The sequence below is a fragment of the Chiloscyllium plagiosum genome, unplaced genomic scaffold (genome assembly GCF_037043375.1).
Source record: "Chiloscyllium plagiosum isolate Xiang-an unplaced genomic scaffold, Cpla_swu_hap1 HiC_scaffold_3, whole genome shotgun sequence".
NCBI lineage: Eukaryota > Metazoa > Chordata > Chondrichthyes > Orectolobiformes > Hemiscylliidae > Chiloscyllium > Chiloscyllium plagiosum.
The window spans coordinates 153,959,966-153,974,757 of record NW_028270141.1 but is presented as its reverse complement, the minus strand read 5'-3'; the positions used below and the strand labels follow the sequence as shown (position 1 = coordinate 153,974,757).

Sequence of the window (14,792 nt, the reverse complement as noted above, 5' to 3'; positions counted from 1 at the left end):
GTTAACTGATTCGCTATTCTCATACTTTCTGCCAATGCCAATCTCATTTTCCTCTTTGTTCTCCTCATCAATCCTGATAATCCTAACTTGCTTTAAATAATTTCCTAAAATGTTTGCTGCATCATGCTTTTGATGTCCCTCATCAACCATGGAGTCTTGACTTTGCTTTCCATACTTTTTCCTCTTTGTTGGAATGCTTCCAGTCTATATCTGAAGTGCCGTTACCTTGAGGGCCATCCATTGTTCTCGTACAGTTTTTTTTTCATGGCAGTTGCTGGTTACATGTTACCCAAATAATGTCCCTTTACATCTCATTAAAATTAAACTTCTTCTAGTTTAGATGTTTACTTCAGATTTTTCCTTACTATGCTGTATTACAGATCAAGACTTCTTGATAGAATGATCACTTTTACTCGTCGTTCTCCATAGGCAGTTTGTCCAGTTGGCCCATTTTATTTCCCACCACAAAATCCAGAAATGTTTCAACTTATTTGGAATTTTATTTATGAACTTTGCTGATTGGAATCATACCTGTCACATGGGAAGATGGCTGTGATTATTGAACAGTCAGCTCATCTCTGCAGGAGTTCCCCAGCATAGTCACCTCATCCCAACTATCTTCTGCTGTTTCATCAATGACTTTCTCTTCATCATAAGATATGAAGTGGGGATATTCGCCAATGATTGCACAATATTCAGCACCATTTATGGTTCCTCTGATACTGAAATAGTCTAGGTTCAAATACAACAAGATCTGGATAATATCCAGACTTAGGCTGACAAGTGACAGGTAACATTTGTGCCACATAGATGCCAGGCAATGAGCATCTCCAATAAAAGCCACTGTAAACTACCTCCCCTTGACATTCATTGGTGTTACCATCACTGAATCCCCCACTACCAACATCCTTGGTGTTGCCATTGGCCAGAAACCCAACTAGGCTCAGCACATTAACACAGTAACCACAAGAACAAGTTAGAGACTCAGAGTACTACAGCGAGTAACTCACCTCCTAACTCCCCTAAGCCTGTTTACCATCTTCAAGGCATGTCAGGAGTGTGATGGAATGCAGCCCACTTGCCTGGATGAGTGCAGCTCCAACAACATGCAAGAAGCTTGACACTATCCAGGTAAAAACAGTCTGCCTCATTGGCATCACATCCCCAAGCATCCACTCCCTCCACCACAAATGCTCAGTAGCTGTAGCATGTACTATCTACTTCACCAAGTTCACCAAAAATCTTTAGACATCATGCTCCAAACCTATGGCCAATTCTGTCAAGAAGAACAAAGGCATGGGAACCATCTGCAAGTTACCTCCAACCACTCACCATTCTGAGTTGGAATATAGAATCCTTACAGTGGGGAAGCAAGGAGGAGATAAATGGGCAAGAGTTGCACCTTTAGCGATTGCATGGAAAGATGCCATGGAAGTGTTGGAAGTGTTGAGGGTGGAGGAGTGGACTCGGGTGTCTTGAAAGGAACAGTTCTAATGGAATGCCGACAAGGGAGGGCAAAAAAAAAATATGTTTCTGGTGAAAGGATCCCACTGGAGGTGGTGGAAATGGCATTTTACGATCCTTTGGGTAAGGATTCTAGTGAGGTGGACCCTAGCACTGTTGTGAGAGGGAAGAGAAGAGTGACGGAAAATGAGTGTGAAATGGATAGGACAAGGGTAAGGGCTCTGTCACCCACACTGGTGGGGAATGCTTGGTTGGGGATAAATGTGGGCATTTCTGAATCTACCTCCCTCCCCCCAGTGGAAAGTGGCATCATCAGAACAGACGCAAGGGAGATTGAGAAGCTGGGAGAATGGAGTGCAGTCCTTAAAGAAAAGCAGGTTATGAGAATGTATAGTCCAGATTACCGTGGGAGTCCGTGTGTTTGTAATGAATATTGGTGATCAGCTTATCCACAAATGGAAGGAGAGATGTCAAGGCAAGGAAGAGAAGAGTCAGAGATGGACCAGCTGAAGGTGAGAGCAGGGTGGAAACTAGAAGCAATATTGATAATTTTTTCCAATTGCAATGAAAGAAGGAAGCAACACCAATTATGTAATTGATGTACCAGAGAAAGAGTTATAGGCAGGGACCTGGAGTGGGATTGGAATGGCAATGTCCCACAAAACATCCTAGAGGCATAACTGGGGCCCATGCAGGTATCCATGGCTATACCTTTGATCTGAGGAAATTGAGATGAATTAAAGGAGAAGTTGTGGAGGTGTGGAGGAACTAGGCTAGGCAGTGAAGGGTGGTGGTGAATGGGTACATTTCAGGCCTCTCCATAGGAAATGGGGAGCCCTCTGACCAACCTGATGGGTGGTGGACATGCAGAGGGATAGCACCTCCGTGGTGAAGAGAAGATGACTGATGCCTGCAAACTGGAAATTTTGCAACAGATGGAAAGCATCAGAAGAATTGCAGATATAGGTGGGAAAGAACTAGACATGAGGAAAAAAAATCAAGAAATAACTTTCATAGAATAGGAACAAGCAGAAACAATGAGTCTGTGCAGCCAGTCCTGTTCATGGATTTTAAGAAGAAGGTAGAAGCCACTGTAGGAAGTTGGGGACTCTGAGGTGGGAGGCTGTGCTGGAGAGATCCCCAGATAATGTAAGGTTTGTGACAGTTGTAGACACAGTAGCTTGCTTCTTATGCTCCTCTGTGTGATATGTCTTCAGTCGTTGTCCTCTGGTCACTGAAGGTAGTGAGGTGATGGGAATCGCTGCACAATGGGATGAGGCTCAGCTCTCATTACAGCTTGAAGAAACATTTCTATCAATAACAGAGTGGTGGAGGAAAGACTGCCTCAGAAAGGTGTCCCTAAAGGTGACTGCATCTATTCATCTGCTACTATCAGGTCCATTTGGCTTTCCTGACTGGAGCCCAGGACCTGGATGTGATTCCCACTAGACCACAAGTGGGCTGCTGAATTTGGTTCTCTATGTCAGTTGCCAGATTCTGAATGACGAACAACTTATTCTGAAGAGCACAGGATCACAGAACCCATGATCTGGATGGATCCTCTGGAAGCTCTGTTATCTAATCACATAGCTTGCACTGTATGCCCAGCAACTGCTGACTGATGGATGATTTTAAAGGCTTGTATTGTCTTAAAGCTTGGCATCTAAATCATTTCCAGTACTCTTCAAATGACCAGAAGTCTGTCGTACCTCTCTTACACGTGATTTTGTATCTGCGATGTGCTTGCATCAGTATTTGAATCAACTGAGGCCTGCATATGTCAAATAAAGGTGCCTTATCTTGTAGATGCTTTATGTTGTGAAAGGATGTTATATTTTGGATGTAGGTTTGCTTGCTTAACTGAAAGGTTCATTTCCAGTCGTATTGTTACCCTACTAGGTGACATCTTCAGTAAGCCTCAGGAGAAGCAATGCTGAAAATATGTTTCTATTTATATGTTTGTGTTTCTTTGGGTTGGTGATGTCATTTCCTGTGGTGAAGTCACTTCCTGTTCCTTTTCTCAGGTGGTGGTAGATGGGATCTAAGTCGATGTGTTTGTTGGTAGAGTTCCGGTTGGAATGCCATACCTCTAGGAATTCTCATGCGTGTCTTTGTTTGGCTTGTCCTAAGATGGATGTGTTGTCCCAGTCGAAGTGGTGTCCTTCCTCATCCCTATGTGAGGATACTAATGAGAGAGGGTCATGTCTTTTTGTGGTCAGTTGGTGTTCATGTATCCTGGTGGTTAGTTTTCTGCCTGTTTGTCCAGTGTAATGTTTGTCACAGTCCTTACACGGTATTTTGTAAATGACGTTAGTTTTGCTCATTGTCTGTATAGGATCTTTCAAGTTCATTAGCTGCTATTTTAGTGCATTGGTGGGTTTGTGGGCTACCTGATGCCATGGGGTCTGAGTAGTCTGGCAGTCATTTTGGAGATGTTTTTGATGTAGGGGAGAGTGGCTAGGGTTTCTAGGCGTGTTTTGTCTGCTTGTTTGGGTTTGTTGCTGAGAAATCAGCGGACTGTGTTCATTGGGGACCTATTCTTTTAGAATACACGGAATAGGTGATTTTCCTCTGCTCTGTGTAGTTCCTCTGTGCTGCAGTGTGTGTTAGCTCGTTGAAATAATGTTCTGATACAGCTTCATTTGTGGGTGTTGGGATGATTGCTTCTGTAGTTTAATATTTGGTCTGTATGTGTTGCTTTTCTGTAGACGCTGGTTTGAAGTTCCCCATTGGCTGTTCGCTCTACTGTGACATCTAGGAATGACAGTTTGTTGTTGTTTTTCTCCTCTTGAGTGAATTTTATGCCAGTAAGGGTATTATTGATGGTCTTGAAGGTTTCCTCTAACTTGTTTCGTTTAGTGATGACAAAGGTGTCATCCACGTACCGGACCCAGAATTTGGGTTGGATGGTTGGCAGAGCTGTTTGCTCAAGTCTCTGCATTATTGCCTCTGCTAAGATCCCATGGGTGTTCCATTAATTTGTTTATAAGCAGGTGGGACTTGAACTCAGACCTCCTTGTTCAGAAGTAGGGACATTATCACAAGGGCCCTCACATTGAGTGTTGTGTGTAATGTTGTCTACCCTGGGACAAAGAGCAAAAGCAAACATCAATGAGCCAATAGGCCCTGGACCAGGGGACAATTGCATAACAACAACAGTTTGATTGGCTCCTGCCAAATAACCAAGGCTTGTGTGGGGTCAGAAAAACAGAGAAATATTCAGTTTGCAACACAAAAGCACAAAAAATGCTTATATTTCTGCCCTGTGAGATCAGAAAGTCTCCAAAAAAGCCACTCACTTTTCTCTGCAAATCACTCAGTGAATGAAGAATTAAAACACCTTCAAGGACAGTGTTAGGACAAATTCTCAACAAGCAAATGAAGGACAGCAATAGTAAACAAACAAAATTGTCTGATTGACAAAGAATGAAGAAGGATCTAAGGGAAGAATAAGAAAACAACTCAGCAAATCCTGTAATTCAGACTGGTGATGTGAAACAATGTTTTTTTTCTCCCTATTTTTCCCTTTTTCCACCTTTTAATGAGCATATCTTGCCTGTCTTTGAGTGTCGATCTGTTTGTGAAGGGAGGAATTTAAAATGGGTAGTGTTAAGTTCCAAGAAAAACCAGGAGGCCAAAATGTTAAACAGCAGGAACTTTATTATAGACTAAAGTGTTTCCAACCCAGAATGATTGATGATGTCATAATTAAGTCACTTGATTAGTCACTTGAAATGACAGGCCACCATATTGATACAATACACAATCCCTGCTCCTGTACATCATAAGTTTTTGTAATGAAAACACTCAAAATATTTGCAATCCTATATACAGCAGCCAGTAGGTAAGACTCTCTGGTGGACACTGATTCCTGCGTGATAGTTGGCACACCTCAGGCACCTGTTTATTTTTCTCATTGCCTTTAATCCCTAGTTTTGGTGTACTAGGAACATCACCTGTCACTGTCTTTTCCTGAATCTATTGAATGTTCGGAAGTTCACGCATTATCATGGTACTCTCCATGAAGGTATTGTCTCCCTCAAATTCTGCAGTTACTTTTCCGTCCTCAGGGATAGCCAGGTATCTATTTAGCACCATTATTTGTGGATCTTCAATTAATGTTGTCTATAGCATATATGTTGCTAAGAGTTGATCTGTGTGTCTTCTCCATAGTACGTTACTCTTGTCTGATGTGGTTGTTAAGAGTTGATCTGTGTGTCTTCTCCATAGTACATTACTCTTGTCTGCATGAGACTGGCGCAGCCTTTGTGACAGTGATGCTGATACTGGAAATAACACCACAAAGGCTGCTATCCCATCACCAAGTCACCATATAGTACATGACACTGACCCAGCTAGCACAGAGATTGCTCCTAAAGTGAGCAGAACCTCTGACACTCCTGTTTATATCTGTCAGCCAGGATTCCCTGATTGGATCAGGTTAATGTCCCCAGTCAGAAAACTCATTCTATGCAATCCAACTGGCTCTACGTTGTTCCAACCATGACATCCCTTCCCTTTTAAATCTTGGGACATATGACCATTGTTTTTCCTGTAGCTACTTCTGGGGTGCTTTTGTATCAGGGTCCGGTTCCTCCAATTCTGCCTGGGATACAGGCAATGTGTACGGGCTGTAGCCCACCTCTTGTACCGAGAGCATCTTGGCTGAACTGTATTGTGTTCTTCAGGAGGTGACGGCATCGAGGCTGCAACATCTGCTTTGTCCATCTCATCCTCAGAGGCTTCTTTAACACTAGGTTAAGGGGGAGAACTCACAGCTTCTGACAGCCTTGCCTGATGTCCTGAGGGGCCAGCTATGTTTTTCTCCTGACCAATTTGCAAACGTTGCATCTTTCATGTTTTTCACATGCTTGTTCAGGATCGCCTCACTTACCTGCACTTTTTACGTCACAGGACCTCACCTTACATTGTCCATGCTCTTTACCCATTCCAAACTTTGACCCCTGAAGTAAACTACCTCATCTCTTAGATGAGTCTTGTGTCTAGCATTGGCATTCCTGAAGCTTAAAACCAGAATGGACTTTTCCAGTGGTGGCACCACTTGTGATACATCTGCCAATGAGAGGTGGCTCAAAGCATCGACATTTGCCACTTTGCCTCCCAGACAGTGTTCAAACTTGTAATTGTATACACTCAGAATAAAAACCCACCACTTAATTCAATCTGAAGCTGAAAACACTGCCCTGTTTTCTTTAATTAGACCTAGCAGGGGTTTGTGATCTATTATTATTACAAATCTACAGCCATAAAGGTGTTGGTGAACGTTTTGACACTAAAGGTGACTGCCAAACCTTCCTTCTCTATCTGAGTGTATTTGGGGGCAGCACGGTGGCTCAGTGGTTAGCACTGCTGCCTCACAGCACCAGGTTCGATTCCAACCTTGAGTGACTATCTGTGTGGAGTTTATACATTCTCCCCGTGTCTGCATGGGTTTCCTCTGGGTGCTCTGGTTTCCTCCCACAGTCCAAAGATGTGCAGGTCAGGTGAATTGGCCATTCTAAATTGCCTATAGTGTTAGGTGCATTAGTCAGAAGGAAATGGGTCTGGATAGGTCACTCTTCAGAGAGTCAGTGTGGACTGATTGGGCAGTCTTGGTTCAGCATCAGTGAAGGTCTGGGAAGCATACTCTATCCAGCATTTTTCTCCGCTGAGCCACTGGTGAGACAGCACTACTCCGATACAGTAGGGGGAGCATTGCATGTCAGCACTGCATCTTGTTTGCGATCATAATGTGCCAGCATCTTAAGCATTGAATGCTGTTAAATCACTCCTTTAACCTCTGGTGTATAACAGACAGATCACATGGACCAATTCTTTTTTATTCCTGCACTACCTTCTTTGTTCCTTCAGTGTCTTGTCAATCATACGTTAGATGTAAAGGAGATTTTCCAATGACGGAGATTTACAAAACTGCGTTTAAAATTTCGAACAACTTTAGTGGAGAAAATAAGAATAAAATGTTTTACAAGCTATAGAAATGTTAACCAGAAGAAATAGAATAAGGGCTGTTGGCAAAATAATCAAAGGAGAGATATGGGGAATGTTTTCAATATCAGAAGCATTACCTTAAGAGTGGAAGCAAGTTGAATGACATTTCTGTTCTCAATTATTTTGTATTTTATTAAGCTACAAAAACAAGTCTTGAAAAAGCTGTTGTGCTCAAAAGTGAGACGCTTGATCTTACTCAACTGCGTTCATTCGAGCAAGTGAAAGCTGCAACATCAAATCCAGAAATGATTTTACAACTTGAAAATTTACTTTTGACGTGGCACAATCAATTGGAACAGGTTTGTGTTTAATGTTTGAGCATTTGGTTAACATTATTCTCTAAAATAATAAGCTTGACATGATTAATTTTTAATTTTCCATCATATGTATCATTGAAATACCTGTGTTAAAAAGGGAGTATTGCATGTTGCAATTACAAAACTTGAAAATTCTCCTCCAAGCCACACACATCCTAATTTTGATCAAATCACTGCTTTTTTTTTTACTGTTTACCGGATGAAAATTCTTTCATGGACTGGAGACCTGTGACCAGCAATGTTTTTCAGGGTTTGATGCTGGGTCCACTGTTGTTTGTCATTTATATAAGCGATTTGGATGAGCATATAGGAAACATGGTTAGTAATTTTGTGGATAAGACCAAAATTGGTGGTATGGTGGACAGTGAAGAAGGTTATCTAAGAGTACAATGGAATTTTGTTCATCAGGGCCAATGTGCCGAGGAGTGGCAGATGGAGTTTAATTTAGATAAATGCGAGATGTTGCATTTTGATAGGACAAACAAGGGCAGGAATTACACAGTTAATGCTAGGGCCCTGGGGAGTGTTGTCAGAGAGAACTAGGGATTCAGGTGCATAGTTCCTTCAAAGTATCACAGGCAGATAGGGTGGTGAAGAAGGTATTTGACACTATTGCCTGCGTCAGAGCATTGAGAACAGGAGATGGAACGTCATGTTATGGCTATAGAGGATGTTGGCGAGACCACTTTTGGAATACTGTGTACAATTGTGGTTGCCCTGCTATATGAAGGATGTTATTAAATGGGTAAAGGTGCATAAATGATCTACAAGGATGTTATGAGAACTGGATAGTTTGAGTTATAAGGAGAGGTTGGATAGGTTGGAACGTATGTTCCTGGAACGTACGAGGTTGAGGCATGATCTTATAAGTTTATAAAATCACAGAGGGCATAAAAACTCTACTCTTTTTCCCTAGAGTAGTGGAGTTTAAAACTAGAGGGCAACATTTTACATGAGAGAGGAAAGATTTAGAAAGGACCTGAGGGGAACTTTTTCACACAGAGGCTGGTTTGTATATGAAATGAACTACCAGAGGAAGTGGTCAAATAAAGTACAGTTACGACTTTTAAAAAACATTTGGACTGGTACATCAATGGGAAAGGTTTAGAGGGATATGGGCCAAATACAGGCAAATGGGACTAATTTAGTTTGTGAAACCTGGTTGATATGGACTGAAGGGTCTGTTTCCATTCTGTATGACTCTGTTGCATTTAGAATGTACTAATACCATGGACTGTGGCAGTTCAAGAAGGATTCGTGAGGGTAATTGTTTGCCTAGCAATAATGCCTGCATCCATTGTAAGAATAATTAAAAATAAACTATCAATGTTCCTTGTCCTTTTAGTAATATTTCAGTTTTAATTTTGTCATTTTGACTTTCAATCTAACCCTGGGGACAGTATAACCTTGACTCAGAGGAGTGAGAAGAGAGACGGATGCAAACATTATTGTGCAGGAGTCCAAAATTCAGAGGCCTGAGTCTGAGTTAAACTATTTGTAATTAAGTTCTCCAACTTCAAAACTGAAGTCGACCTTCTGAAATGTACAAGTCGCAAAGTAATCTCGTTAAAAGGCCAACTTGCTACAATAAAGTGGATCTTCCAAATTTAGTTTAATCCCATTGAGAAATATGCAAATTCAGATACCTAAATCTATGTAGGAGCAGTGCAACTGGTGAGGTTGACTTCTTCCTTGACTTTGGAGTAATTAATTGCTGGTATGTGCTTTGAGTGAAATGTTTATAAACCAATGTGAATGAATGAGTTGTGATGCAGGTTGCAAGTGGAATGCAGAAGTCAGAAAGGAAGAGTGTGAACGGGTATTATACCCAGGTTGGAGCGACATGGACTGAGGGAAGAGAGTGGGTGTGCCTCATGACCATGGTAGAGAGAAGGTAGCACAAGGCGGGAAGGTAATTGGGAAAGAAGGAGCTCTGTGCAAGGCACAGTGGGGCAATGTCCTTGTATAGAAAGGGTAGGAGAAGAATACTCTTTGCTGAAGGGTAGCAGAGTAGACATCGCATTTCCATCCTGTCCAGTGTCAGCTGGTGGCTAAATATTGTGTGGTCATAGAGATTTAGCTGTCTAGGGTTGGTTGGTGCTTTGGAGAGTTTTTGCCTGAATATTGGAACTGTGGCAGACAGTATATTGACGTATTGGTATTGTGACAGAGTATATTCACAGTAGAAGAGGAGGTTTGATCTGATAGGATTAGAGTTCCAGGGTCACGATTGAGTATTTTATGGTGTCATAGACAGGGAGTTGGGGAAGGTCAGGAAAAATATGGAACAGATCACCTGGAGAATGGAACTTATTAGTTTCAGATGGCGCTTCAGAACATCAGTAATTGGAAGCTCAGGAGATAATAGATAACATGCACAAAAATTGGAGAATGGTAGGAAGGGAAATTTCAAGGGTGACAGAGGAGAAATATGACTAAACATTGTGAATGAAGGATAATGGGAGAAGTTAATGGGTTACGGGAGGACAGTCAAAGATATAGGTGCTTAGTGTCAAAGTGGTGCTCACCATTTTCACAACGAAGTTGTAGTCATGGAGACTGCTGAAAGGCAATACCTATGTGTGAGGAGGCTGTTTTTGATGGGCAGAATTTCTGCTTAAAATCTTAGGCTTGTTGAAGGACATTATGATTCAAGTGGAGAGAGAATGGTGCTCAGCCATGGATTTCCAAAAGATTTTTGATAGAGTACTGCACATAAGATGGTATAGGAAGTTGTGGTGTAGGGGGTAATATGTTAGCATGGAGAGAGATTTGGCTAACTGTTAGAAGGCATAGATCTTAGATGAAGGCAACATTTTCAGGAAGGCAACCTGTAACTGAAAACTGCACACAGGAGCTGGAGCCAGAATTATGACAGTATATCTTAGTGACAGATCAGGAAAGTGAATGTATGATCACCAAGTTAACAGATGACATTAAAATAGATGGGAAGACAAGTAGTGAGGAAGGCATGACAAGTCTGCTGAGGGAAATGGACAGCTTAAGTGAGTGGGCAAAGTCTTGACAGTTGGAACGTAATGTGGGAAAATGTATGGTTACGCACTTTGTCTGGAAGAATGGAAGAGCTGCATTTATTTAAATGGAGAAAAACTACAGAAAGGTGTAGAGAGACATAGATGTCCTTATGTTTATCATACAAGTTTGGCAGGAAATAATGAAGGCAAATGGAATGTTTTCCTTTAATTCAAAGGAGATGGAGTGTAAAAATAGGGAAGAAGCAATTGGTGCTGGAAAAGCACAGCTGGTCAGGCAGCATCCGAAGAACAGGAGAATCAACGTTTTGAGCCTAAGCTCTTCATCAGTAATGACTGATCAGTTTTCCAGCACCATACTCTTCGACACTGTCTCCAGCATCTGCATGTCCTCACTTTCTCCCTGTAAAAGTAGGGAAGTGTTGGTAGACTAATTAATGCCTGATAAAAATTTACCAAGTATACTGTTTGGATACTCTTACCCAATGAAAAACATATTAACATTTCAGGCAGTCGAATGAAAGTTCATCAGATTGATCCCAGGAATGAAGGGATTTTCTTATGAGGAGAGGTTGAATAAGTTGAATTCTGTACTCATTGGAATAAGAGTAGTTATTAAAATTGTTAAGATTCTTACTGAACTTGACAATCAAGGTGCTGAGGGGTTGTTTTCATTTTTGGGACCGTCTTACGATTTGATTTGTATTATTGTTTTCACATGTATCGAGATACAGTTAGAAGTTTTATTTTGCGTGCAATACAGGCAAACTATAACATACAAAGATTGAAAGGTGATTGAACAGAACAAGGAATACAAAATTAAGACTACAAAGAACATGCACAAAAAGTGAGATCAACAGTAGCTTTGAAATTTGAAAGGTCCATTCAGACATCTAATAACAGCAGGGAAGAAGCTGTTCTTGAACCTGTTGCTATGTATGTTTAAGCTGTTGTATCTTCTGTTTGATGGAAGAGGTTTGAAGAGATTATGACAGCGTGGGAGGGGTCTTTGAAGATGTTGGCTGCCTTTCCAAGGCAGTCTAGGATCAGAGGGTATAATCTCGGTGTAAGTCATAGAGTCATAAAGATGTACAACATGGAAACAGACCTTTAGGTCCAACTCATCTATACTGACAAAATGTCCTAAATTAGCACGTTTTGAGAAGATTTGTGGCTCAGATTGAAGTTCTGGATGTAGGTTTGCTGGGTGAGCTGGAAGGTTCGTTTTCAGACATTTCATCACCATACTAGGTAACATCACCATTGAGCCTCCGAGGTACCTAGAACCATGACATTCCAACCGGAACACTATCAACAAGCACATTGACTTGCATCCCATTTACCACCCCTAAGAAAAAGAACAGGAAAGGATGTCACAACAGGAAATGACATCACACAATCCAAGGAAACCTAAACACTTAAATAGAAAATGGACCATACCACCAGTGCTTCATCCGGAGGCTTACTGGTGATGTTACCTAGTATGGTGACGAAACATCTGAAAATGACCCTTCCAGTTCAGCGAGCAAACCTACATCCATATCTTAAATTAATCTAGTCTCATTTACCAGCATTTGACCCATATTCCTCTAAATTCTTCCTATTCCTGTACCCAGCTAGATGCCTTTTAAACATTGTAATTGTACCAACCTCCACCACTTCCTCTGGCAGCTTATCTCACACACACATCACCTTCTGCATGAAAAAGTTGCCCCTTAAGTCCATCTTATGTCTATACCTATGCCCTCTAGTTTTGGATTCCCTAGATCTGAGGGAAAAAAAATCCATGGGGCATTTCACTCTATTCATGCTCCTCATGATTTTATAAACCTCTATAATTACGCCACAAAAGGATGGGGGAAGACAAGGCTTATGGGGCGAAAGAGACATTTGTGGAAATGGAGACAAGGACAGGAATGGTGGGGGGAACACAAGATATGTTGGGGAGGGGAATGTGAATAAACAGCATAAGGGAGCAAGGGTGAGCTAGAGGGCATAGGTTTAAGGGCATAAGTGGGCGGCACGGTGGCACAGTGGTTAGCACTGCTGTCTCAAAGCGCCGAAGACCCGGGTTCAATTCCTGCCTCAGGCGACTGACTGTGTGGAGTTTGCACGTTCTCTCCGTGTCTGCGTGGGTTTCCTCCAGGTGCTCCGGTTTCCTCCCACAATCCAAAGATGTGCAGGTCAGGTGAATTGGCCATGCTAAATTGCCCGTAATGTTAGGTAAGGGGTAAATGTAGGGGTATGGATGGGTTGCGCTTCGGCGGGGCGGTGTGGACTTGTTGGCCGAAGGGCCTGTTTCCACACTGTAATGTAATCTAATCTAAAATCTAAATCTAAGGTGAGGGGAAAGAATTAAAAGCAACCTGAAGGGCAATTTTTTCACATGGAGGGTGGTGTGTACATGGAACAAACTGCACATGGATAGAAAAGATTTAGAGGAATATGGGCCAAATGCAGGCAAATAGGCCAAGTTCATTTAGGAAACCTGGTCAGCATGTACAGTTGTGCCGAAGGGTCTGTTTCCATGCTGCCTGACTCTGTGACTCAACAGGAGGGGTTGTTAATGATGGTGAACACTCTAGTGATTGTAGCAAAATCAGCCAGCTGGACCTCACAGAAAATGAGTTCCCTGATTAGGGCTGTTAATTTGGTCCAGTCATGGAGCCCTTGCTGACAGGAGGACATACTGACACTCTGTTACCTGATCTGAACAAGATAATACTAAAGTCAAGACTGTCACGCGTAAATAAAGAGTGACTTGGTGACATAATACAAGCTTCTTTGGAGTTATTTCCATGGCAACAAGAGCAAAGCAAGATCCTGGCGAAACCTCCTTGCAACAGTATTCTAAACTTGGAGTAAACATTTCTTAAATCATGCTTTTGTTTGGAAAGATTGACTCTCTCAACCTTGATCGTTGACGATTCGGTCCAGTGTGTGGAAAAAATGTTATTTTTTTCTAGGCAAACAGTATTATGATAAAAAAACAACAAATAATGCTCCTGTCACCCTATGGAGCTACAGGTTTTTCTGTCATTAGGAATCTTACATTCCCTGAGGCATTAGATACTAAAACCTTTCAAGAATTGACAGACATAGTTCATGAATATTGTGACCCCCAACCCCCACTAATTCTGAGATTGCTTTTACCTGGCAATTTGAGAACCAGGGCAATGTGTATCGAGGTTTTTGACTGAGTTAAGATGACTGGTAAAAACTTGTGACTTTGGTTTAACCCATAGTGATATGCTTAGGAATGATCTGGCATGTGGGACTAATTATGTAACTGCAAAAATGCCTGCGAGCTGGCTTTATCATTGGAAAATGTGACAAGCGTAGCACGAGTGGCAGATTATTCTGATGAAAGTAGACAGCCTCGGCAATTCGACTGAGCTTGGGGAACACCATTTGAGTGCAGGAAATTGCATAGCCTCATTCAGGACATATCCGAGGGATTCTAGGTATGCCCACAGCAAAACTCCAAAACAAAGCCAAGCCTTGGCCAATCAGTTACATTTTTCTTCAGGATCCGGGCTGGCAAGTCATTGTATTTGTCGCCAGTATGCAAAGTTGACACAGCAAAAGAGTCATTAATTGAGTATGGTAACTCATAGGCCAGTATCCAAGAGGGTATCTAGGAGAATCCATACCCTGGAAAATCCACTAACGGTTAAATAGCAAAACTGCAAAGTAAGAACCAATCTATGAGCGGCACGGTGGCTCAGTGGTTAGCACTGCTGCCTCACAGCACCAGGGTCCCAGGTTCGATTCCAGCTTCGGGACTGTCTGTGTGAAGTTTGCACATTCTCCCGTGTCTGCATGGGTTTCCTCCGGGTGCTCCGGTTTCCTCCTACAGTCCAAAGATGTGCAGGTCAGGTGAATTGGCCATGCTAAATTGCCCGTAGTGTTAGATGCATTAGTCAGAGGGAAATGAGACTGGTTGGATTACTCTTCGGAGGGTCGGTGTGGACTTGTTGGGCCATAGGGCCTGTTTCCATACTGTAGG

General features: G+C 42.1%; 1 protein-coding gene across 1 annotated transcript in view; it reads left to right on the top strand.

Moving 5' to 3' along the window:
• Window positions 1-14,792, top strand: part of LOC122540179 (dynein axonemal heavy chain 8-like) — a 1,258,818-nt gene that overhangs the window by 103,091 nt on the left and 1,140,935 nt on the right. The window contains exon 6 of the mRNA XM_087976819.1: window positions 7,612-7,772. Within this exon, the coding sequence (XP_087832945.1) occupies window positions 7,612-7,772 (161 nt within the window). The remainder of the gene's footprint in view (window positions 1-7,611; window positions 7,773-14,792) is intronic.